The 25,030-nt window shown below is 52.4% G+C and overlaps 1 protein-coding gene across 2 annotated transcripts; it reads left to right on the top strand.

The window, feature by feature from the left end:
* The first annotated feature begins 724 nt into the window (after positions 1–724).
* TRIM3 (tripartite motif containing 3) lies at positions 725–25,023 on the top strand. Of its 2 annotated transcripts, none has more exons than XM_036095929.2 (12): positions 725–897; positions 9,078–9,243; positions 14,992–15,223; positions 15,446–15,597; positions 15,821–16,001; positions 16,276–17,008; positions 17,133–17,236; positions 22,292–22,459; positions 22,646–22,814; positions 23,072–23,142; positions 24,180–24,320; positions 24,448–25,023. In XM_036095929.2, the coding sequence occupies exons 2-12, from the start codon at positions 9,113–9,115 to the stop codon at positions 24,598–24,600; spliced, it is 2,235 nt and encodes a 744-aa protein (XP_035951822.1). In that variant the 5' UTR covers positions 725–897; positions 9,078–9,112; the 3' UTR covers positions 24,601–25,023. The 2 variants fall into 2 exon arrangements, with proteins under 2 accessions (XP_035951822.1, XP_077914580.1); XM_078058454.1 differs by lacking the exon at positions 725–897 and adding an exon at positions 1,089–1,107.
* The last annotated feature ends 7 nt before the right edge of the window (positions 25,024–25,030 follow it).

Genomic DNA, 25,030 nt, shown 5'->3' on the forward strand with positions numbered 1-25,030 from the left:
TCGGTCCCTGTTAACTGTTATTATAGTTTTTATTATTTTCCACTGGGGCTTCTTTTCCACAATGCAATGATTCTGAATTGCTCTGGTTTTTGGAGTGTGGAAGGGAATCGCTGGATGGTCCGAACCATAATCTCCTCGCGAGGGGGCTCCTGAGGGAGGGTCAGGCACACAGCCAAATCCAGTCCCCCAGCCTTTCACCCCGTCCGCCCCTTCTCCTAGCGCTCTGGGTACTGCCCTTCCACCTGGGGGGCCTTACGCCGCCCAGGGATCCGTGCCGAGGTACAGACTATACCCGTGTCCCCCTCCGCAGTAGAGAGCACACTAGCATATTCCGAAGGTGCCCCCAAGAAAGACGGGAAGTGCACCTCCTGGAGGGCCCGGAGCGGCTCCCAGAGTCCGAAATCTCTGCTGCCCAGCTGCGTTTTCTGGACGGAGCCTCAGCCCAGTCCCTGAGACCTACTACGCCGCCCTGCCCCAGAGCGGTCGGGAGCCAGAAGCCGCTGGCAGGGATCGGGGACCCGGGATCCGGTTCACGCGGCTGCCCGGTGGGCCGGCAGGGGAGGCAGCTCCCGCAGGAGCCTCCAGGGAGTTGGGAGAGCAGGGCGGGTAGGGTAGAGGCGGGCGGGGCCTCCGCGGCGGTGGGCGGGGCGTGGGTGGGTCTTCAGCACCCGAGCCGCCCCCTCCCGCGGCTGGTCCGCAGCCCCGCCCCGGCCCCTCCCTCCGGCCTGTGCGGCGGGTCCGGCAGCGGCGCCGGCGCGGGGACAGGCGGAGGCTCGGGACGTGGGGCGGCGCCGCGGGCAGGGCCGGGCGGACGGGCGCTGGCAGCGGGGGCAGCGCCGCGGGCCGCTCCGAGTGGCCGCAGTCTGGGCCTTGGTGCTCCCATCCTGCTCCGCCGCGGTGAGTGCGACGGGCGGCCCCCAGGGTGCATTTGTGTCCCTGTCTGCCCGGCTCCGGGTCCAAGTCCGAACGGCGGTGTGTCTGTCCGAGTGTCTGTGGGTGGGGGCACAGATGCTTTTCAAAAGCTGTGTCTGTCTCTGTCCACGTGAGGCGTGTCCGTGTCCGTGAGAGCAGTGGGGGGATTCTTCGGGCTGTGGCTGCTCACGTGAGGTCCATGTTTGAGGGGGGAGGCGCGGGTGGATGGGTGATGGTTCCTTGGAGGAGCGCGGGGTTTGGGAGCTTGTGTATGTAGGCGGAGGGTGTCGAACGCTGCGGCCGAGGGTGGTGGTGGTGTGGCGGGTGGGGTTGCTGAATGGGACTCCGGAATCTTGTGGCCCAGCTTGTCTGAAGGGTTCCTTTCTCCCTGGTGCAGACACTTCCACCCCTGGCTCCCACCTCCATCCTCCTCAGGCACCCAGAAACCCACCAGCCAAGGTGGAGGACACTCTTTTCCTCCTCCAGCCCTGCTCCCTGGACAGGGAGCCTCATCCGGAGGATGCTTGTTGTAGGAAAGGACCCCTCCGATTCCCCTTCAGCCTGGGCCCCGTGTGGAAGACCCCAGGCCCCTCCCTGGTTCTAGCCTCCTCCCTTCTGGACTTGGCTTCAGATCCTGGGCTGCAAACCTGCAGGGACAGATGGTTGCAGGTTGGAGGGGCAGGCTGCACCCCAGGGAGGTCGGTCTGACTGAAGGCAGGTCCTGGGCTTTTTCCTGGTGTGGGGGTCTCTGATGTGGACAGCATAAACCTAGGACTAGCCCCAGTAGGAAGATGAGATCTGGGAGGTTGGAGTGGATGCAGAGGTCTTTTTCACAGGTCTTTCCCTGTTTGTCTGTCCAGCTCACCAATGCCCATTCATCCCCTAAGTAGGGCTCTGATTTGCTGCAAAATTGGAATCAGAGCTGCAGGCCTGACAGGTGCCCTGCCTCTCTTGGTTTGCATGCCTCCAGTGACAGAGCACTTACTACCTTATGCTTTGAAAGAGCTTTTTTATGTTAAGTAGAGGTCTTTTTCCTTGGAACTTTGTTTACTTGTCTTGTTATTGCCTGTGCTTTTGCCTCTCTGTCTGGTGAGAGGGAACTGCAGTGATTTAAACATGGCCCTCCTGTCACCAGCATATACTGAGCACCCTCTGTGTGCCAGGTGCTGCCTCAGCCACTTAGGGGACAATGGCATTCTTGCTGAGAGAAGAGCTTGAGCAAAGGCCCATAGTTGTGATAGCACAGCCCGTGTTCAGAAAAACAGAGCAAAACCATATGGCTAGAGTAGAGGGTGCCCAGAGGGAGTGTCATGGGTGCCCTAAACTTAGCAAACATTTATTTTGGAAGGGAGGTGGGGGCAACTGCAAACACCCTCTAACACACCTAGCCTTACTGTGGAAACCAGCAATCAAATCCTCAAGGTGGGATTTAATCATGGCACATAATACAGTCTGTAGGGACCTTTGGCTGAAAGGTCCTTGGGAATCACAGATTTGGGGAACAAAAAGACCCCCCTCCAATCCCAATTTACAAGTAAGAGGATGGAGTAGAAACTTGGCCAGAGTCTTACTTGCATTAGTGAGATTAGTGATAGAGTCAAGACTAGCTCCTTTTAACTTGGTTACATTTTAGAGGCAGAATCAAGGATATAGTCATAGCTAGTATCTGAAAGGTAAAAGAACAGGAAGAATTGAGAAGATTCCCAGGGTTCTGGCTCGTGTGGCCAGGTGGATGGTGGTTCCTTTTATTGAGATGAGAAACACCAGCAGGAAGAGTAGGTTAAGGGAAAATGAATTCAGTTTTAGACTAATCTCTATGCATCGTCCATGTAGAGAAGTCCAAGATATGGTTGGGTATATGGGCCTGGTGTTCCAGAAAGTTTTCTGCACAGGAGATAAGGCTTTGGGAGTCAAGTGGATGGTACCTGAAACCATGGGAGATGATGAGATTTCCCAGGCAGAGTATGAAAGCCTGCAGAATATAAAGCCCTGGGGAGTTAGACTTTTAAGGAATGGGCAGTGAAGGCACAGTCAGAGAGGCAGGTGGAGAATCCATATCAAGCGGATCATGAAAACATCTAGTACAACCTCTGCCCTTTTGAGTCTTGCTCTCTTGCCCCAACTGGTCCATGTTTCTTAATTTTTCATGCTTCTGTTCCTTTACGCACTGTTTTCCCAATGTACCTATCAAGCTCCTGCAAGACTCAGCTCATATATCCCTTCCTCTGGAAGCCTTCTTTATTCTCCAACACCACCTTCAGAGTTAGAGACTTCCTCCTTGTTTCGGGCACAACAGTTTGAATATGTCAGTATCATGACACTTAGCACATTATAGTTATGTATTTCCATGTCTCTTTCCCACACTAGTCTGAGAACTTGTGAGGGTCAGGGAGTGCATCAGTTTCAGCTTTGTGTCTCCAGTTACCAGGTTAAGAACCTGGTCCAGAGTATGCCTGGGGCAGTCAGATTGTTTGCTAGGTTGATCAGCTGATTGGATGCTTCATCCACCTGCTCAGTCTGGCAGTGGGGGGGAGATGGCCCTGTGAATTTCATCACTTTCCTTCCCTGCCAATCTTACTGAAAGGATTCCTGGGCTTTCAGGACTTTACCTCCTCCAGGGATTTTTCTGTTCCAGAGAAACCCCCCAAAACTGTAACCTGCAGTCATTGTCATTTTGCTGAGGTCTCAAATGACCAAATGCACTTGGGGCTTAGTGTACAGGAGTGAGTCATTTTAAGAAGCAAGTGAGCTGACCTCTTGCATCATTTTTTAACAATGCCTTGGTCACCTACCTCTAGCCACAGCTGTGTAAATCATGTGTCCTGGGACTCTCGTGAGGTTGTAGAAGGAAGTTGTGGGGGAAATTGGAAGCTGTTTGAGAATTTGGAGAAACTGAAAAGCCTTGAAATATATCCTTTGTAGATGCCAAGGATCTAGTGGAGTCAGCACTGGCTTTCTTCATTTGCTCACAATCAACTTCCTTCTCAGCCCTCTGGATCTGGCTTCCTCTCTTCCAGCCTCTGGAAACCATACTCCCTAAAGCTAATGACAGCTTCTTTTCGGCTTTAGATCCTAGGGCCTCCCTGCCGCATTTCACAATGAAGGTTGTTCCCTTATTCATGAAGCTTCTTCTCCCTTGGTCTTCACGATGTCTCTCCTTCCTGGTTTCTCCTGCCTCTCGCCACACCTTTTCAATTTCTTTACAAGCAAGCTTTGTTTCCTGGCCTATCCCTTAAATGTTGAGGTTCCTCAGGGCACAGTCACAGGCTCTTCTTTCTCTCCTTACACTCTGAGTGATGTCAGCCAATTCCATGGCTTCAGGCACCATCTCTACACCAATGACTCCCAAATCACTGCCTCCAGGCCGACCTCTTTCCGAGGCTCCGGCCTATCTTTCCCACTGCCAGCCAGACCTCTCCATTCACATGTCCCATAGCCACCTCAGATTTGTCTTAGGAAAACACTGAACTTTTCATCGTTTCATCCAGCTGCTCCTCTTCCAGAGTTTCCAAGCCAGAAAACAAGGGATCATCTCCAATTCTTTCTTCTCTGTCTACTCTTGACATTCCACCAACCAGTCATCAAGTTCTGTTGATTCTTCCCTATGAAATCTACTTCTCTCTACCTCCCCTTTGCTACTCCCCTAGTCAAGGCCACCATCACCCCTCCTGTGGAATATCATGCAGTCTCACCGTCCCCCTGGTGACCCTTCTAAACTATTTTTCACACAGCCGTCAAAAAGTGACTCTTGGGGCTCTATTAGATTATACTTAAACCCTTTCTACCCACCTGCCTCCACTCCCCTACCCTCCCACCCCCCATCCCAAGGTTTCCCATGCTCTTTGGATAAAGCCTTAATCCCCAAGCAGAGAAGAGTAAAGCCTAAACTCCTTAATAGGGCCAACAAAGCATTGTGTGATCTAGCTCCTGCCCATCACTCCATTTCATTTCTTAGCCCTCCTCTGTCACAGTGTGTGATTCAGTCTCCTGGTGCAGAAGGTCCCACGCTCTGTGACTCTCAGTGTGAATGGCACTTTCTTCAGGAGAACTCTCTTGACCCCCAATCTTCAGTAACCCCTTCCCCTGCCCCAGCTCTAGGTTAGATGACCTCTGTGCTCTGTAGCAACTCGTGCTTCCCCACAGAGCCTTCCGTGTTGCATTGCAGTAATCTACTTATTAGACTGTGGAACCATGAGGACCGCGCTATGACTGTTTATCTTTGTATTCCCAGTCCGAGCAGAGGTGTTGAGTGAATGCTGCATGAGGAAATGAGTTGCTTTTAGAACTGAGCCATAAAAGATGGGTGGGATGAGGGATGTGGGGATGGCAGTGGGCATCCTGAGGAAGGAGGTGAACTCTCAGCTCTGAGTTCAAGATCCTCCAGATTTCTGCTGTGAAAATCAGTCCACCTAAACCATCACCTATAGGACCTGGGAGGCAGATCTCTAGGACACGGTGGGATGGGAGAGGTGGGAGTAGGAGCCCAAGAGAAGAAGGGAATCTTAGTGATTCAGGCTGGGGGATGGCCTCAGCGGTTGCATGCCCAGCAAGTCTGGGTGGGGAACTGAAGCAGGAAGGGGAAGGGAGGGAGGAGCTGTCCGTCCTTGGACGTAGCCCAGTCCCCGCCCCTGTGTGACATGCTGGGAGAGCCCCTTGGGCTTGGAGAGGCGGAGCCTGATATCCAGCGGCCCCAGCAGGGCCCAGTATAGACCACTCCTACTCTTCCTTCCAAGCCCTCCCCTTCACCAGACAGAAGCTTCAGCTTGGCTCCCGCCTCCTGTTCCTTCCACCAATCCTCAGTCTGTCCTCCTCCTGCTATGGTGTCCTGGTGTTAGGTTTCTCTGGAGAGAGAACCTCAGAATCCCAGTGCCCGCATCAGGAGAGGATGCTCTCAGGGATGCCCTTCCTATCCTATTCCTACTCATGCCCACTCTTACACAAACATAAGACACATGCAGTTCAGCCCAAACCTGGAGAGGGTTCTGGACTGGCCCCCATGGAGTGCGTGCATGCATGCCTTCGTTCATTCATTCATTCATTCATTCTCTTTACAGAACCTGTGACACATCTAGCTGGGCACAGATAGTGGTTACCTGATTCTAGCCACTGCCTGTTTTGAAGTAGTCCAGCTGTCTTTCTGCCTCCCTTCATGGCCTCATTTCTCTCACGAACTGTCTACAGCTACTATTGTGAATGTCTTCACGTCCGTTTATCACTCAGCCACTCTCGCCCCGCTGCTGCCCCGGCTGTGCCCCCACCGCCAAACCTGGTGGGCGTTCCAGTCTTCATCTGCCTTCATCAGCCCTTCTTTCTTGAATCACTCTCTTCCTTAGGTCTATTTGGTTCCATGGTCTCTTGGTTTTCTTCCACCCCTTTGGGTTCTCCTTCACTCTGCACTCTCTGTCCCTAGGGGGACTCATCCATTCTCAGTGCTTTAAGTGCCATTAATAGACCAGTGCTTCCAAATCGGTAACCAGCCAGATTCTATTCTACCCAGCTTATATTCTATTCCTTACTTGAATCTCCACCTGGATATCCTACAGTGCCTCAAACTTCCCTTGCCGAAAACAGAATGCCCCACATCAGTTCCTCAGCTTTCACTGTCTCTTTCATGGTCCACATGTCCTCAAGTGAGGAACCTGGGAGTCATTATCGGCATTCCCTTTTCCCTCTCACACCCAATCCATTGTGATGTCTTTTTGATTCAGCCTCATGAGTATTTCTCGAATCAGTCTACCTTTTTGCCTATATCTCTGCTAATACCCAACATCATCTGACGGGAAGAACTGAAGTAGCTTCCTAACTGGTCTCCCTGCCTCCACTCTGGTTCCTCCTCAATCCCCATAGCTATCAGAAGAGCTTTTTAATTTATTTTTATTTTTTTGTAAATTACACCATCCTTTCTCCCCACCCCCAATTAGGATAAAATGCCAATTCTTAACATCAAGGTTCTTGGTGATCTCATTTCATCCTACCTTCCCAGACTCATCTCTTGCCTTTTATTCACTTTGCACTGACCACATGGTCCTTTCAGGTTCTCAGTGAGCCTTCTGCCTAAGAACTTTCATTCCTGCTGTTCCTTCAGCCCAGAATGATTTCCATCCCTCACTGTTTTTTGTTTTTTTTTAAAGATTTTATTTATTTGACAGAGAGAGACACAGCGAGAGAGGGAACACAAGCAGGGCGAGTGGGAGAGGGAGAAGCAGGGTCCCTGCGGAGCAGGGAGCCTGATGTGGGGCTTGATCCCAGGACTCTGGGATCATGACCTGAGCCGAAGGCAGATACTTAACTTAACGACTGAGCCACCCAGGCGCCCTTCCATCCCTCACTCTTTGATGCCCCCACCCTCATCCCTACCATTTTCCTTCCATTCTTCAGAGCTCAGCTTAAAAGTTGCCTGTTTGGAGAGACCCTCTCTGATCACCCAAACAAAAAAGTGTTCTTTCTTATAGGATCCTTTCTTCTTTATAGCACTCTCCTCCCCCACAATTTGTAAGTATATATTTGTCTATTTACTTTAAAAATATATGTCAGGGCACCTGGGTGGCACAGTCAGTTAAGTGTCTGACACTTGGTTTCAGCTCAGGTTGTGATCTCATGGTTGTGGGATCGAGCCCCACATCTGGCTCCTCATTCAGAATGGAGTCTGCTTGGGATTCTCTCTCTCCCTCTCCCTCTGCCCCTCCTGCTGGTGCACACGCTTTCTCTGAGATAACTAAATCTTTAAAAAAATAAATAAACAATAAAATAAAATATATGTCACCACTCCCCACCACAAGGACAGTGACCATATCTGTTTTGTTTATCACTCTGTCCCCAGCGCCTGTGCAAAGTAGGCACTTAATAAATATTTGTTGAATTACTGAATTAATTCAATAAATATAGATCAATCCTTACGTCAGGCTCTGTGTTAAGTGTTAGGAATAAAAAAAAATAAGACATAATGCCTGCCTTTAAGAACTCTGCATGCAGTGGAGGAAGCAGAGAAGAAAATTACAGTATAGCATATCCAGGCTAGAATGGAGGAAATACAGGGCATGGAGGGACCTAAAGGTGGAATACCTAACCCAGACTTCAGGAAATCAGGGAGGGCCTTCTAGAGAAAGTGACATTTATGTGGAGACCTGAAAGATAAGTGGGAGCCAGCCAGGCAAAGGGGGACTTGGAAGAGGATCTCAGGCAAAGAGAACAGAATGTGTGACTGCCCAGAAGTAAAAGAGAACAAGGAGTTTTCCAGGAACTGAAGAGAAACCAATGTGACTGATCATAGAATCATGGGACATGAGGTAGTAGAGGGAGGTATGGGCCAGACAAAGCTAAGCCTTGTTGGCCACGCTAAGGAGTTTGGACTTTGTCCTCTGGACAGTGGAGAACCATTGAAGGATTTTAATGGGGAGTAGGTGACAAGATGGAACCTGTGTTTTAGGAGCGTCAGTCTAGCTGGGAGGGTGATGGATGAGAGGCACAAGGGAGGAGACAAAGATACCAATTAGGAGGCTGCTGCTCTATCACAGGAGAGACTTGGTGGCAGCCTGAACCGAGGGCAGTAGCTGTGTGCTTGGAGAAGAGGGGAGAAGTATTTGGGAGGCAGCCTCCACCAGACCTGATACTGACTGGATGTGGATACTGATTGAGTATGATCGCGGACAGGTGTGCTGAGAGGTGGATCGGAGCATAGGTAGAAGAGCCGCAGGCAGTCAGGAGAGACCCTCCATGAAGAGGGTTGCCTGGAGGAGGATTTGGGGAAGGCAGAGGAAGTGAAGGATGGGTGTTTCACTGAAAGTGGGCATCCCTGTACTGTGCACTCAACATGCACTATCTCAAATTCTCAAAACATCCATTCAAGGTACGGATTATTCCCATAATTGCAAATTAGGAAACCGAGGCTCAGAGAGGTCATATGAATTGTCTGAGGTCACATACCTGGTAAGAGGCTGAGCTGGGTTTGAAACCCAGTCTAACCCTAAGTCTGGTTAACCAGAGCACCATGCTCAGAGGTCCCTCAGCCCACCTAACTTCACCCTGTTCCCTCCCTGGTCACTGCCCGTCCTGCCTCTGGCAGGGAAGAAATGGGGTTAGTTCTCTGCAGGGAATTTGATTGGTGGGGCTCAGGTAGGGAGAGGGAGTGTGGGCTTCCCTGGGGCTGACCATCTCTCTGTACACAGGCTGGTGTGAGTGGCGGGAACCATCTGTGGGCACTATGGCGAAGAGGGAGGACAGCCCTGGCCCAGAGGTCCAGCCGATGGACAAGCAGTTCCTGGTCTGCAGCATCTGCCTGGATCGGTACCGGTGCCCCAAGGTTCTGCCTTGCCTGCATACCTTTTGTGAGAGGTGAGGGTGTGTGTGTACCAGGGAGGGATGAGGAGCTTGCAGGCCCCCCTGAGACGGGGTGGCATGTGTAACCTGTAGGAGGGGAGGGAAATGTAGACACACAGAGGGCAGCAGATGGACCCCAACCTGCAGGCGATGAGGTTTTGGTGCAAGAATGTGTGAGAGGACCAGAGGCTGGTAACACTGGGTCATGGTCCCTGCCCCTTCCCAAACCTCAAGGCAGCTTTCAACACTGCCAGAGACATCAGACAGAACTGGGACTCTCCACGAGTGGTGGCACCAGAAGAGTTTGTCACCAGTGGGAGGATGGTTGAAGGTCTGTCCTTCCCTGCTTGTCTTCATGGTTGTCCTGAGGCACTGAGTGAAAGGCAACCACTTCCAGCCTTTAGGCTTTTATCCATTATTTATTCATTCAGCAAATATTCATTTATTGAGCATCTACTATGTGCCAGACTATCCCAGGCATGGGGTATGATAAGCAGACAGATCTAATACTTGCTCTTAAAGAGCTTTCAGTGTAGTTAAAGGAGAAAGATAGTAATCAAATGATCATATAGCCAGACTACAGAAAAATATTACCCCCTTCATAAGGCTGCAAATAAAGTGCTAAGCGACAAGAGTTTAGCTAGGATCTGTTAACAGTTTGGAGAGGGAATGGCTTCCCTGAGGGGCGACCCGGAGGATGCACTAAGTGAAGTTAGTGAGCTAACTAGCGAAGGGAGTGGTAGGAGCATTCTAGGCAGAAGGAAGAACATGGGGAAAGGCATGTGGCCTGAGGGAATGTGTCAGGTAAGGAGGCCTGGAGGAAGCCTGGTGAGGCGGGAGCAGAGGTGGGGGTGAAGCTAGAGAGACAGGTGGGGCCCACACCACAGGGGGCTTTGTAGACCTGTTAGAGACTGTTGCCTTTACCCGGAGGGCCCCAGGAAGCCTTTGGTCCCTGGGTCCTCTCACCATTGTGTCCACCCAAGCCTTCCCGCTGCCTCCTGCCTTCACAGAAAGCTGTGTCTGCCATGGGGACACGCTTCCCTTCCAATCCCATCGCTCTTTAAGAGGTCAGCTCTGCTGCTCTCACCCTGTCATCAACTGGAAACAGTCTCAGCCTTCTGGCCTATTCCAAGCTCTTTCATCAACCTGGGTGACTTCACTACTCACTTAGGCCTCTGGTTCTCGACTGTTTCTCCGGAAACGTCCTTCATACCACCTCCAGATGCCTGGATCTTGCCATCCCCCCATCACCCAATATCACTTCTGTGGTCATAAACTCGGGTATCCCATTCCTGGCTCCCATCACCCCATTCCCACTCTACCAGCTTTGACTAGGTATAGACGTCCAGCCTCCAGCTCCATCCTTTCCTACCCATGCCAGACCCAATGGCTGAGCATCTGACTGGGTGCCACAATTCCCTCAGGTCTTGGTTCTTTTCTGAACCCGTGCAGCAGACGCTCAACCCTGGATCACAACTGTAATTGGACATCTCTGCACCTCCTCCTCCGCCCAGATCACTGAGCAGTCCTGGAGAAAATCAGTGCCCGAGAAATTATGATACTAGTAGCTACAATGTATCGATTGCTTACTATTTGCCAGGGACTGGCTACCTGATATACGTGTGTTGAATTACTTAATCCTCACAGTAGATACTTTATTATCCCCATTTTAGAGGGGAGTGAACTAGGGCTCAGAGTCACTGAGTAATTAAGAACTGTTTCTGAGGCTCCACAGTAAGTAAATAGCTGAGGTCTGAATCCAGGTTTGACTGCAGGGCCTTCACTGTTCACTGCTACTCATTCATTTATCCCTTGGTCCCTGCTCTCCAAGAGCTTATGCTCTAGTAGGGGGTGACTGACAGTAAGCAAGCAAATATCGAACAGTCGCAGCCTGTGCTAAAGTGCTTTGCAGGAAATAAACAAGGATTGAGTGGGGGTGGTTGAGTCAGGGGCTATTCTGCATAGAGTCATCAGGGAAGGCTTCCCTGAGGAGGTGACATTTGACCTGAGGCCTGAGGATGAGGAGGCAGACTTGCAGATTGTTCCAGGCAATGAGAAGAACCCATGCCAAGGCCTTCAGAAAGCGGTAGACTGGGCATGTTCACAGATCAAAAAAGGTGAGTGTGGCTGAATGAGGAGAATGAAGTGAGGTCCAAAAGCACCAGGACAGTTCATGGAGGAACTTGGTGGTTTTAGGAAAGTGTTTAGATTTTATTCTAAATGCAATGGGAAACCATTGGAGGAGGTTTTTTGTTTTTGTTTTTGCTTTAGGCTGGGAATTAACGTGACATAGATTAGGTTTTAAAGCTCCCTCTGCCTGCTGTGTGGAGAATGGATTACAGAGGAGCAAGAATGGAAAGAGGTAACCAGTTAGGAAGGTAGTGTAAGCCAGGTATGCTCAACACATAGGAATGAGGTCTTGATGAGTTCACAGAAATTTTGCAGGGGAAACCCCAGATTCAGTGAGCTGGGCAGAGAGCTGCAGGGGGACAGATTTTAATGGCTGAAATTCAGATTTCAGGGTTGATGCAGTGACTGGCGATGAGAAATGGGACGTAGGGGGAGCATGAGAGGGAACAGCAGAGGTGAAATGGAGGAAGAGATCACTGGGTGTGAGGAGGTCAAGGAATTGAGATCCTGATGCTGGATGGGTCACCTCGTGGATGTCAGAGCCCCTGAGAGTGATGGCAGGAGTGTGTGTATATGGGGGGGGCGGGCAGCAGGAACAGAAGAGAGTGAGCTGGAAGAAAGACTTAGCCATTGGGGAAGCAGCCATGATAGCAACTGGAGATAATCACAGGAGGGTGGTATAGACAGAAGGCATGAGCTTCCAAGGAGCTGGAGAATAGAAATGTTCCAGCTGCAGGGCGGGTGGGGAGGACTCAACCCCACCTTCTGGCCCTAAGGAATGTGGAGTATGAGACAAAACCACTCTCTACTTGAGACAACTGCTGGGAAAACTAGGTCACAAGTTAATATTTGTGAAGCACTTAGAATTGTGCCTGGCACATAGTGTTTATTAAATAAATAAAAATTAATTAATGCAGATCCAGAGGTGTAGAGAACATTAAGAGAAGAGACTGGGGATATGGGAAAGTGTGCACCATGCAGATCTTCCCTCCACAGATTCATGGTCTCAAAACACAGCCCAGGGCTGTGTTTCTAGAAAGCTTCCTCTCCTCCTCCCTTCAGTGACTAATCCCAGCCCTCACCAGTCTCCTGAACCCCTCCTTCACTCTCAGCAGCTGATCTTGCCTGAGACAAGTGAGGCATCCTCTCTAACTTCACCCCTGCACTCTCTCTTTCCCCTTTCCCCCACTCAGAGAATGGGGTCCACTCCTCCTCCTCGGGCCACCCAGAGCCATTACCCCCCTCCCAGAGACCTGTCCATGCTTCGTCTTGTCTCTTCTACATCTCCTTCTCTCCTGGCTCTGCAACTCATAAATATGCTCAAGGCTCCCATTACAAACAGATAAGAACTCTTCTTTGTCCCTTTGTCCCCCAGCTAGCTGCCATGCAGTCCCTCAAGCACCTTCTTTCTCAAACTCCCACCCTCCCCACATTTCCTTTCCCTGGCACTCCCCCCTCCCCTCATTTTCCTTACAGATGAAAGCACTCTCACATTGGCCAAATTCAGGGGGCCTTTTTCAGTCCTTACCTCCCCTGACTCCTCAGCCACTTTTGACACTGATCACTGCTCCTTCCCTCCTTCTGGAAATGCACTACCCACTTCACTGCCTTGTCAGTGTCTCTCCTCCTACCCCTCCGCTGGTTCCTCTTTGTTCTCATTCAGTATTTGCTGTTCTGCTCTTGTCACTGAATACACCTTTTGGGCTCATCTCATCCTCTCCCGTGGCTATAGAGGCTACCTCGATGTCGATGGCATCCCATCTCTCTCTGCCTTTTCCCCAGCTGTCTCCTGTGCCCCACTACCTGGATGTCCGACTGTTCCAGTAAACTCAGCCAGATCAAAGCTGAACGCCTTTATAAACCACTCCTCTTTCTGTGTTTCTCATCCTAGTGACTGTCACCACCATCCACTCAGTCATCTAAGCTAGGAATCTGGGAGTCAACCGAGACTCATCTCTCACTCCCCATATCCACTCAGACCTAACACCTCCCACTGCTGTACTTCTTAAATACTTCTCAAATTTGTTCCAGCTCATAGTCTACATTGCTACTGCCTAATTCCGGGTTTTTCTCATCTACTGCAAGATCTCTTACAAGACTATTGCAAGAGTATCTTGGCTAAGCACATGTTTTGCCTTGGATTTGAATCCAGGCTCCAGTGCTCGCTGGCTTTGTTACCTTGGATGACTTTCCCTTTTTGAGTCCATTAACATAAACATAAAGTGCAAAGCACAGCGCCTGGCACATAGTACTTAATAAACTGAATGACGATGATGATGATGCTGTCTGCCGCCTCATCACGTTCAAATTCATCCTTCACACAGAGGCAATGAAGAGGATAAAATGTAAACCTGGCTGTACCATGCTCCTGGTGTTCCCCTTGCTATTGGGATAATTTCTTTTCTTTTCTTTTCTTTTTTTAAAAGATTTTATTTATTAGAGAGAGCACGTGCATGAGTGGAGGAAGGGGCAGAGGCAGAGGGAGAGGGCCCAAAGAGGAGCCCAAAGCAGGGCTCCATCCCAGTATCCCAGACGCTGGGATCATGACCTGAGCCGAAGGCAGATGCTTAACCAACTGAACCACCCAGGTGCTCCTGGGATAATTTCTAAACTCCTAATGTGGCCCATGTGACCTTCCATGACTGGCCCCTGTCTCTCTCTCCAGACTTCTTTTACCCTTTCTTTCCTTGGACTTGATCTCCAGCCACCTCAGACTGCTTCCTACTTACACGATGCTGTGTCTGGAACACCCTTCCTCTTCTCCCTGCACTTTTCTTTGGTTAGGCTAACAATGATTTATCCAGGAAGATTTAGCTTACATCCTCTGAAGCCTTTTCTGGCTTTTCTCTCCACCACCCACGCACCCCTCCCCGGGGGGCCAGATGCCCTTTCTACACATTTCCTTATCATTGCATGAAAAGTATTCCTTGTTTTTAATAAATAATACTAATACCCTACAATATATAGTGCTGTGAGTTGGCATGTGAGCACTTCACATTTAACCCTCCCTCCAACACCCTGCGAAGTCTGTGCTGTCTCCATTTTACAAAGGAAGGATCCTTGGCTCATAAAGTTATGTAACTTATCAGGGGTCACATCGATGACTGATCTCGGAATTGAACCCAGCAGCCTAACTCCAGACCCATGCCCTTATCATTATATTATTTTACTTCTATAAACTCTTTCTGTGACTTTTTTTCTCTGTTGACTTGGAAATACTTTAGAGATGGGCATTGTCTGGGTTTATCTGTTTATTGCCAGGGCTTGGCACAGATTTGGCAAGAATAGGCAGCCAGTAAATGTTTAATGAGTTAATGGGGGGAGGGGCTAGTTGCACAATTTTCTATGAGAACGGTTTGTAAACACCTGTGAAAGGTGAGCCTGTGTTTGTACACAGTGTGAGGAATGCAGATCTGTCTGCTCTTCTGAGAGGGATCAGGGATGTGTTTTACTCAGTTGTGAAAGGTGAGGCCTTTTACACCTGTTGGCAGGACAAGACGTGTGTGCCAACCAGAGAGATTTCAGAATGAAGTGTACATCTGTGAGAAGAACTGGCATCCCTGCAAGGCGTGAGGAGGGTGCACTGATTTTGCCCACCCCTCCTTCCTTTGACTCCCCCTCCTCCCTGGCCAGATGCCTCCAGAACTACATCCCTGCCCAGAGCCTGACGCTGTCATGTCCGGTGTGTCGGCAGACGTCCATCCTCCCGGAGCAGGGCGTCTCAGCACTGCAGAACAACTTCTTCATCAGCAGCCTCATGGAGGCGATGCAGCAGGCACCGGATGGGGCCCACGACCCCGAGGACCCCCACCCCCTCAGCGCAGTGGCTGGCCGCCCCCTCTCCTGCCCCAACCATGAAGGCAAGGTGGGCCCAGGCAGGCCCAGTGAGGCCAGGACTTGGGGTGGAGGGCGAGGAGCGGTTGGGGGAGGGGCCAAGTGGCTGCGGGTAAGAGGGTGTTTCTCTGGATAAGTGGGCCAGGTAGGGGCACACCTGGAAGGTGAGGGGCCAGGAGGGCAGAGCGGGAGGGGAGGAGACGAAGAAGTTTGGTGTCTAGTCATTGCTTGACTGGAGCGCTTATGCCGCCAGACGATGGAGTTTTACTGTGAGGCCTGCGAGACGGCCATGTGCGGCGAGTGCCGCGCGGGGGAGCACCGGGAGCACGGCACCGTGCTGCTGCGGGACGTGGTGGAGCAGCACAAGGCGGCCCTGCAGCGCCAGCTGGAGGCGGTGCGCGGCCGGTAGGAGCCCGGTGGGAACCTGGGCTGGTGGGGCCGTCAGGGAGAGTGACGGACAGGGGAGGGACGCTGGGGAGGCTAGAAATGAAATTCTTCGGGAGGGCAGGGAGGTCTCAGGTAGGGGACCTCCTAGGGGGCACAGTAGATTCCCCCCTGAGAAGGAGTGGTTTGGTGAAGGCATCCTCAGGCAACCCCAGTATGCGATGTCCCCCCTCCGCCCCCCCAGCCTGCCACAGCTGTCCGCAGCTATCGCCTTAGTGGGCGGCATCAGCCAGCAGCTGCAGGAGCGCAAAGCCGAGGCCCTGGCCCAGATCAGCGCGGCCTTCGAGGACCTGGAGCAAGCGCTGCAGCAGCGCAAGCAGGCTCTGGTCAGCGACCTGGAGGCCATTTGTGGGGCCAAGCAGAAGGTGCGTCTGTTCACCCTTGCCTACCACCGTCCATTGTGGGATGGCCTTATCGCCACTATGCTTTTCCTGCTTTCCCATACCTGGGCACCCCCTTCCCCAGACTATACTTTCTGCCTCCCGACTTGGCCCCATAGGTACCGCGGTATCTGTGTCCCTTGTCCATACTCACCCTCTCGCATTTCTTTCATGCTATAGTACCGTAAGGTCCTAAGCAATCACAGAGACCCTTTCTGTGCCAGTGTGCGCCCCCAAACCTCCCCCACCTCCTCCTCAGGTGTTGCAGACCCAGTTAGACACACTGCGCCAGGGTCAGGAACACATCGGCAGCAGCTGCAGCTTCGCGGAGCAGGCGCTGCGCCTGGGCTCGGCCCCGGAGGTGTTGCTAGTGCGCAAGCACATGCGAGAGCGGCTGGCTGCGTTGGCGGCTCAGGCCTTCCCGGAGCGGCCACACGAGAACGCGCAGCTGGAACTGGTCCTCGAGGTCGACGGGCTGCGGCGATCGGTGCTCAATCTCGGCGCGCTGCTCACCACGAGCGCCACCGCACACGAGACCGTGGCCACAGGTGAGGGCCTGCGCCAGGCGCTTGTGGGCCAGCCAGCCTCGCTCACCGTCACTACCAAAGACAAGGATGGGAGGCTGGTGCGCACGGGCAGCGCCGAGCTGCGCGCCGAGATCACCGGCCCCGATGGCACGCGCCTTCCCGTGCCAGTGGTGGACCACAAGAACGGCACGTACGAGCTAGTGTACACGGCGCGCACGGAAGGCGAGCTCCTCCTCTCAGTGCTGCTCTACGGACAGCCGGTGCGCGGCAGCCCCTTCCGCGTGCGAGCCCTGCGTCCTGGGGACCTGCCACCTTCCCCGGACGACGTCAAGCGCCGCGTCAAGTCCCCCGGCGGCCCGGGCAGCCACGTGCGCCAGAAGGCAGTGCGTAGGCCCAGCTCCATGTACAGCACGGGCGGCAAACGGAAGGACAACCCCATTGAGGACGAGCTTGTCTTCCGTGTCGGTACAGATGGCTTCGGGCGGAGCCAGAGGGGGGCGGGCTCAGGCCTTGGGCAGGGCGGATCGGGAGGGCGACTCTAAAGGACCTCAGCGAATTGTTTTGTTTTCCTTCCCTGCCTTCCCCACAGGCAGCCGAGGAAGAGAGAAGGGCGAATTCACCAATTTACAGGGAGTGTCGGCAGCTAGCAGCGGCCGCATAGTGGTAGCAGACAGTAACAACCAATGTATCCAGGTAAGCGCCTTTCCTGTTCTCCCGTGACGCTAGTAAAGGTCCTCAAACTACAGCCTCCTGAAAAAACAAGAGTGTACAGATCACCTCTTGAAAGATGAACCAGTCCTTGAAGATAGTACCGGTCCTTAAAGAGCAATGAATCATAGCACCATCCCTCATCCGCCTACTTGCCATCCACTCCCACTGGCCACGACACTATCCTGCACCTTCACAGTTAGGCCCTGGGGTTTTACTGTGCTTGCAGCCTCTACCTCCCGGGCTGGGCCTCAGGCCACACGAGCTCCTGGAGCCCAAAGATCTGGTTCATTCTTCATACCTTTCTCTCTCTGAGCCTCCACCTGACTGGCTTCCTTTCTCCCCTGTCCCCACGTGGTTAGGATGCAGGCTCCCCTGCTTTCTTTCATCATACCAGCCTGGCTCCAGAGTATCTGGCTCTCAGTTTCTTGTTGGTGCTGGTCTCTGCAAACATCTGGCTGGCTAGACAGTCAAATGGGGGTAACAGGAAAAGAGGTGTCTTCCAGAGGCTAAACTATAGTGCAACCTCACAGGTGGTCCTGCCCTGGTGCTCCCCGTCCCTCACACCCCTGATTTTTTTTTAAAGATTTTATTTACTTACTTGACAGAGAGAGAGAGACAGTGAGAGAGGGAACACAAGCAGGGGGAGTGGGAGAGGGAGAAGCAGGCTTCCCGCCGAGCAGGGAGCCCGATGCGGGGCCGATCCCAGGACCCCGGGATCATGACCCCAGCCGAAGGCAGACGCCCAAGGACTGAGTCACCCAGGCACCCCTCTCACACACCTGATGGAAGCGTCTGCCACACAACACAAACGGACGTGGCCTCACTGCACTTTGAGCTCCTTAAAGCCAGGAAGCATGCTTTTCTTTCTGTTTTTCTTGTAGTGAGCCCAGAGACTAGTGACAGGCACCAGCAGTTAAAAGTATCGCAGTTAAAAGTAGAAGTATCACAGTTAAAAGCTCAGGCTCTGAAACCAGACACCTGGGCTTGAATCCTAGCTCTGCCACTTACAAGTCATGTGACTCTCTGAGCTTTAGTTAACGCGTGTAAAATTAGGAAAAGAATACCTCATGGAGTTGCTGGGAGCATTAAAATGACATAATGCACTGTGCTGACACCTGGTGAACCTTCTAATGTTAGGTATTGTTAAAAATATCATTGTCCAGGTGGAGACTGTAAACAAAAGCCAGGAGGTAGGAAAGTGCTGGAGGGGGTTGTTCAGGGAACTGGAAGGATCCCAGCCAGCTGGAGGTAGATTACTATTAGGAGCCGAGTAGCCGAGGGCACATTGTAAACAGTTTTGGAGAGGATGCTGTGGAATTTTGATTTTATCCTGTGCAGGATTGTTTCTAACTACCATGCACTTCAGTTCTTGGAAACATTTTATCAGGTTGCAAAACTTTTCTTGAAGATCCTTACTTCACAACACCTATAAAGTTCTTTCTGACCCTACCTGAGTACCCCTGCCACAGGTCTGTCCCCTCAATGTCAGCTGCCCCCACCCCTTGCTTTCCATGTTAGCAGGCTGAAGGTGCCAGGAACTCTTCCATGGCCGTATTCCTGGTCCTGTCCAGCCTGCTTTTACTCCTAGCCTATTCCAAAGGGCAGACGAATGGAGAGGCGTAGGGCAGCACGTGGAAGCATTTGGGTCCAGCCTAGACAGTGAGGGAGGGATCAGGTGGGAGAGGGTGGCGCCGAGGCCCTACTCAGTCCCACCCTCCACCTTCCAACTCCTTTTCTCCTTCTTATGCCAGGGATGCCTTCTGGCCCAAAAGCTGAGATTTGGGAAACTGTCCCTGGTGTGCACACACATGGGTGCTCACATGCACATAAAGATGTCTGCTGCTTTGTCTCCCTGATGAGGGACTGGGGAATTGAGAGGGAGGGCCTGGGGCAGCCCCCTGTCCTCTCCAGATACCTGCTGCTCCTACAGCAGCCCTCCTTCTTGCTCCTACTCCACCTGCATCCTAATTTCATAACTGCTAGGAGCTGGGCTCTTGGATTCCAGAGCTGAGTTCCTGCTTCCCTTATTTTGGGGTCCTCCAGTTTGATATGGGCCAGGCTCCCAGATAGATGTTGCCTCCCCACCCCGTTCATGAGGTTTGCTGACCTTGTGAACTTCTCCTCCTTTGGACTGTCTATGGTGACAGCTGAGGCAAATCCCTTTGTTGTGCCGAATCAGCATCAGCTGACAGAAGACAAAAAACATTTTGTGATTTTGAATGAAGAATTTGATTTGTATATATTATATCCTTGTGTAATAGTCTTAGTCCAGAAATTTTATCAGCTCTTCTGTGAAAACTTCCTCATTTCCTTCAGGCAGAATATTAATCACATTCTTCTCTGAGTTCCCTCAGCCTTTGCTATAGCACTCTTCATTCTTTATCAGAATCACTGGTTTATTGTGTTATTTTTTTTAGTCTCTCTGCTCCCCCCACCCCCAACTGGACTCAGATCCTGAAGTTACTTAGTGCTACCATGGTATAGGAGAGAGGTGTTAAGGACCAAACGAAGACACCAGCAGATTCTGGAGATGTTAAGACAGCAAATATGGCAGGTTTTGCTGAGCCTTCAGAGGTCAAGGGAGAAGGAGGGATCAAGAATGGCAGGACTTGGGGCACTGGGTCGCTGGTGCTGCTGTTCAGGAGCAGGCCTGGGTATCAGTTGATGATTTCCCTTCTGCACATGTTGAGCATGCGACGGCTGTGCGGCAGCTGAGTGGAGGTGACCAGTTCTGTGTGAGCTTGAGCGGAGGAATTCATGCATTTCTTGACTGCCTGCCGTGTGCCCATTGCCGTGCCAGCAGTGCGAATGCAGTGGCAAACCAGGCAGGCAGTCCCTGTGCCACCTGACGCTTACCTTCTTAGGAGATGAGGGTGTTCAGCAGTTAGTTACAGGAGTGACAGTTGTTAGTGGGAGAACTGTAAAGCATAGGTCATGGAGGCCTGCCTTTATGTGTGTGTATTGATTCAGGGGCTGGAGTTGGTCCTGAAAAACTTCTCTGAAAAAGTGACCTGGAATTTTCTGAGATTCACAAGATGAATGGAGTTGCCAGGTGTCGGAGGTGGGATAGGATAGGAAGGGAAGTGCGAGACACCCCCCGCCCCAAAGCCTCAGTGTTGAGCTGGAAACTGAGCTGCTCAGACTGGGAGTGGGTGGGTGGGTGGGGGGCAGCCTCACAGCCTCCCTGCTGATCTGGCAGGAGCTTTTAGTCACTCTGACATCAGCTCTTCTGCTCAGGGTGCCTCCCTCTCATGCTGGCTTGTGCTGGCCTGCCACAGGGGACCAGGGCAGACCCCAGCCGCTGGGTTGGCCAGCCAGCTGAGGGCATGCTGGAAGTCCACATCAGGAGGGATTGATGTCTGCTGGTGGGACCAGTTCAAACAGCCCTGCAGGCCCAAGAGATGGGGATGGGGCAGGGGCAGGGGGTCTAGTCCACTAAGGAGGGAGCATGTCTGGATGGAAGAGCAAGGCCAAGACCCAGAACTTGAGTTCCCTGAGGCTGGTCCTGGCTTGGCTGTAAAGGGAAAGAGCATTAAAGGAGGTGTTTTTAGGATGGGGAGACCTGAGCATGTTGGGTGGCTAAGGGAGGATGTAGGAGAGGGGAAAAGGTTGGAAGGGTCACTCTGTCCAGGAGGAAGGTTACTTTGCCAGCCTCAGCCTGGACATGCTCATCCTTGTTCAACACCCCACCCTTTCTTGTCACTACCAAGTCTTACTGTCTTTCTCCCATGTGTCCTGAGTCCATCTTTGCTCCAGCAAGTACCCTGGAACAAGCCATCATCCCTCCTCCCCTGGACTAGTGTAGCACCTCTGACTGCCCAGCAAGCGCCCACTTTGGACTCCTGCCTGCAGCCAGAGTACTCTTTCTTCAAAGCTCCCATGTGTTTTTTCCAACACCAGCAAGCAACTCTCAGTGGACCCTGACCAGGTGTCCTGCAAATGTAACTGAATTTTGACACTATTTACCTAGAGATAGCATCACTTCCCATAAGACTGTCCCCATGTCAGATGCCAGTCACACGTCCAGGTTGTTACTTATGCTTCTGACTGACCAGCTATAAATTGGAGGGTCATACGACCCCCCCTTCAGGTTCGATGAATTGGCTACAGTCGCTCACAGAATTCAGAGGAACATTTAATTAGGTCTACCAGTTTACTGTAAAGGATACAGATGAACAGCCAGATGGAGAAGTACACAGGGCAAGGTCTAGAAGAGTTTCTAGTGTGGGAACTTTGGTCCCTGTAGAACTGGGGCACACCACCCTCCCAGCACCAACTTGGGAGCACATCAAATCTGCACCTTCCCCTCTTCTGCCCAGAGGTTGGTGGGTAGGGCTGAAAGTTCCAGCCCTTTAATGATTTGGTCTTTCTGGGTTCCAGCCCCATCCTAAGTCACCTCATCAGCATAAGCTCAAAAGGGGCTCCTTGTGAATGACAAAGACACTCCCATTAATCAGGAAATTCCAAGGGTTTGAGGAGCTCTGCACCAGGCACTGGGACAAAGACCAAGTATATTTCTTGTTACACCACAAAAGCAAATCTCATCTTGTCCCTCCCCTGCCCAGAAATTTTCAGTGAATCCTCATTACACCCAGGATAAAACCTTACTCTTTCTGCTGTTCGTGGGAGTGCTCCCTGCAATCCAGCCCCATACTGGACCCTGTGCCTTTTACATACTGTTCACTCTGCTTAAATGCCTTTCCTCGTCCTTTACTGGCCAACGCGGTTTGTCTCTTGGCACCCTTATTAGGCTGTTAACTCAGATAGCTCTCTCTCAAAGCCTTTCCTGGCCATCCCCCCCCCCCCCCACCCTGCCCCATATTCCTACAGTCTCTCTCATTCATACCTGTGCTGCGTATCACCTCAGGTCTGCAACTGTGTCTGATTCTTCTGTGTACCCCCCAGCATGGTGTGAGTAAGTGCTGGTTGAATAGCTGAATGAATGGGGGGTCTCCTCCCTCAGGATCTCGCTCCCTTCCCTCTGTGCCCACAGTCTCTCCCCTCCTCCCCGCTCCTTCCCTTGCTCCTCTGCTCCAGGTTTTCTCCAATGAAGGCCAGTTCAAATTCCGCTTTGGGGTCCGAGGGCGCTCACCCGGGCAGCTGCAGCGCCCCACAGGTGTGGCAGTGGACACCAATGGAGACATTATTGTGGCGGACTATGACAACCGTTGGGTCAGCATCTTCTCCCCTGAGGGCAAATTCAAGGTAAGAGGCCTACTGTCACGGTGTTCTGCACTTCTGATGGCCGGCTGAGGTGACCATTCTAGTGCCTCCTGGTAGTCAGGGCCTGGAATGGTCCATCCCCAGCCCAAGGTTTTCCTTTAGTGTCCGGCTGGGACTACTCCCCCCACAAGGCAGGATAAAGCCCCTAATGGTATCCCCTTCCTCCAGACCAAGATTGGAGCTGGCCGTCTCATGGGCCCCAAAGGAGTGGCCGTAGACCGGAATGGACATATCATTGTGGTCGACAACAAGTCTTGCTGCGTCTTTACCTTCCAGCCCAATGGCAAGCTGGTTGGCCGTTTTGGGGGCCGTGGGGCCACTGATCGCCACTTTGCAGGTATTGTGGAACAATTCTGATACCCCAGCCCCAGAGAACTACCCTGGTTACCCCAGATTTAACCACCCCTCCTCCTATACCTTGGCCTTAGAGGACCCCCCTCCCTTGACTGTACCCTAGTACCATCATCCCAAGGCACCTATCAGCCTCTGAGGCACCGCCCTTTTCCAGCAGCCCAGCTCTGTCATCCCAGATACCCTTATTCATCCCACTCAGTATCCCAGCTCACTGCCCTAGAAACCACTTTGTATTTTCAGGGCCCCATTTTGTGGCTGTGAACAACAAGAATGAGATTGTAGTGACGGATTTCCATAACCATTCAGTGAAGGTCAGTGTCCTCCCTCCCTCTATGACCGCTGTCCCAACATCCTTTCCTCTTTCACAAGACCCCTCTCTCCCTCACCTCCCCACCCCCCCCCACCACCTTGAGATCATTTCTTTGAACAATAAGCATTTATGGCATGGCTACTTTGTCCCGGGCACTATGCTAGAAGCTGGGGATACAGTGATGAACAAGGCAAATACGCTCTGTCTTCTTGGTAATGGTCTAGTAGGGAAGAGGTAAAGCCGTATATTACAGTGTATTATTATGTTACAGTTATGTGGTAGGGAAGTGCAAGGAACTGTGTGAGGGCATAGCAGAAGCATTTGATTCAGGTGAGACAGAGAACCACCTAAAGCAGCAGGGGAGTTCACCAGGAGGGAGAGGAGGAGGAGAGGATTTGAGGCAAAGGGGACGGGAGGAGCCAAGAACTGGAGGCAGGAACCCTTCAGTGTGCTCAAAACACCACAAGTAGTTCAGACTGAGTTTGAAGAGGCGAGTGGTTCAAGTGCCGACGAGTCTCGTGTGCTCTGTTCCCAAGAGCTGTGGGGAGTCACTGAAGGCTTGCAGGCCACAGGGCAATGCAGTCCTGGGTCTTAGAAAGATCACTCTGGCTGGGGCGAGACAAGTGTCAGGAAGATCAGTCTTTTGTAGTAATCTAGGTGAGAAATGTTGAGGACCACTGTAGTAGCAATACATACACTAGGGTGCAGATCTGAGATAGAATCAGCCCGTTGTGTGAATTCCCTGGTTGTCAAGCAGAGGAGAAGGCGGGGTTGAGAATGACTCCTGGCCAAATGGGTATTGCCATTCCCTGAGAAGGAGAGCATGGGGAAGTTGAGCTGTTGGATTTGATACGCCCGAGGGACACTAGCTGGAGATAGTCAGTAGGCAGTGGGAAGCATGGCTGTGAGGTGTGGGAAGAACTGGGCTGGAGCTGCAGACCTGGGGGTCCTCCGCCCTGGGGCTTCACCCCACCTCCTCTAAGGCCCTGCCCTCTGCCTGAGGCCAGGTCCCCAGCCCCCAGCCCTTTCCCCTGCCAGGTGTACAGTGCCGACGGCGAGTTCCTCTTCAAGTTTGGCTCCCACGGCGAGGGCAATGGGCAGTTCAACGCCCCCACGGGAGTAGCGGTGGACTCCAACGGGAACATTATCGTGGCTGACTGGGGCAACAGCCGCATCCAGGTGAGGCCTGGGGATGGCATGGGGGTGAGGCTTCCTGCTGTGCTCCATGCACCCCTCCCCATGCCCCTGCAAATGCCTCCCACCCGCCTGCTCTCACCTCTCCCTCCATTGTCCACTCCTTCCCCAGGTATTCGACAGCTCTGGCTCCTTCCTGTCCTACATCAACACGTCTGCAGAGCCACTGTATGGCCCGCAGGGCCTGGCCCTGACCTCAGATGGACACGTGGTGGTGGCCGATGCTGGCAACCACTGCTTTAAAGCTTATCGCTACCTCCAGTAGCTGCACAGGGGCCCTGCCTGGCTCGTGGAGGGACAGTCATGGGGGGATCGGACAAGAGGGTCTGGCCAGGAGGTGGGCTGGACCTGTCAGCACTGAATGTGGGCTGTGGGCGTGGGTGCGCCCGGTGCCCTCCCTCTCCCCCTCTCCCAACCCCACGGTTGCACTTTATTTATTCGGTTCTTGCTTTGGTGACTGGGTGGGCCTGGACTGTGGTCCCAAGGATGTGTGCAGAGCTTCACCCTACCCTCCACCCTTACACACCTGCCCTGTCCCCTCAGTCTGCTCCACACCCCCCAGCCTGGGGCCAGAACAGCCTCTTACTCCAGGGCAGAAGTCCCTCTGGTTGTCTCCCTACCACCCTGTACACACTGACAGAGACAGCAATACCCCACCCCCCATATTAAGTAAATGTGTTCACCAAGATGGTTTT

Source organism: Halichoerus grypus, chromosome 11 (assembly GCF_964656455.1).
Source record: "Halichoerus grypus chromosome 11, mHalGry1.hap1.1, whole genome shotgun sequence".
Lineage (NCBI taxonomy): Eukaryota > Metazoa > Chordata > Mammalia > Carnivora > Phocidae > Halichoerus > Halichoerus grypus.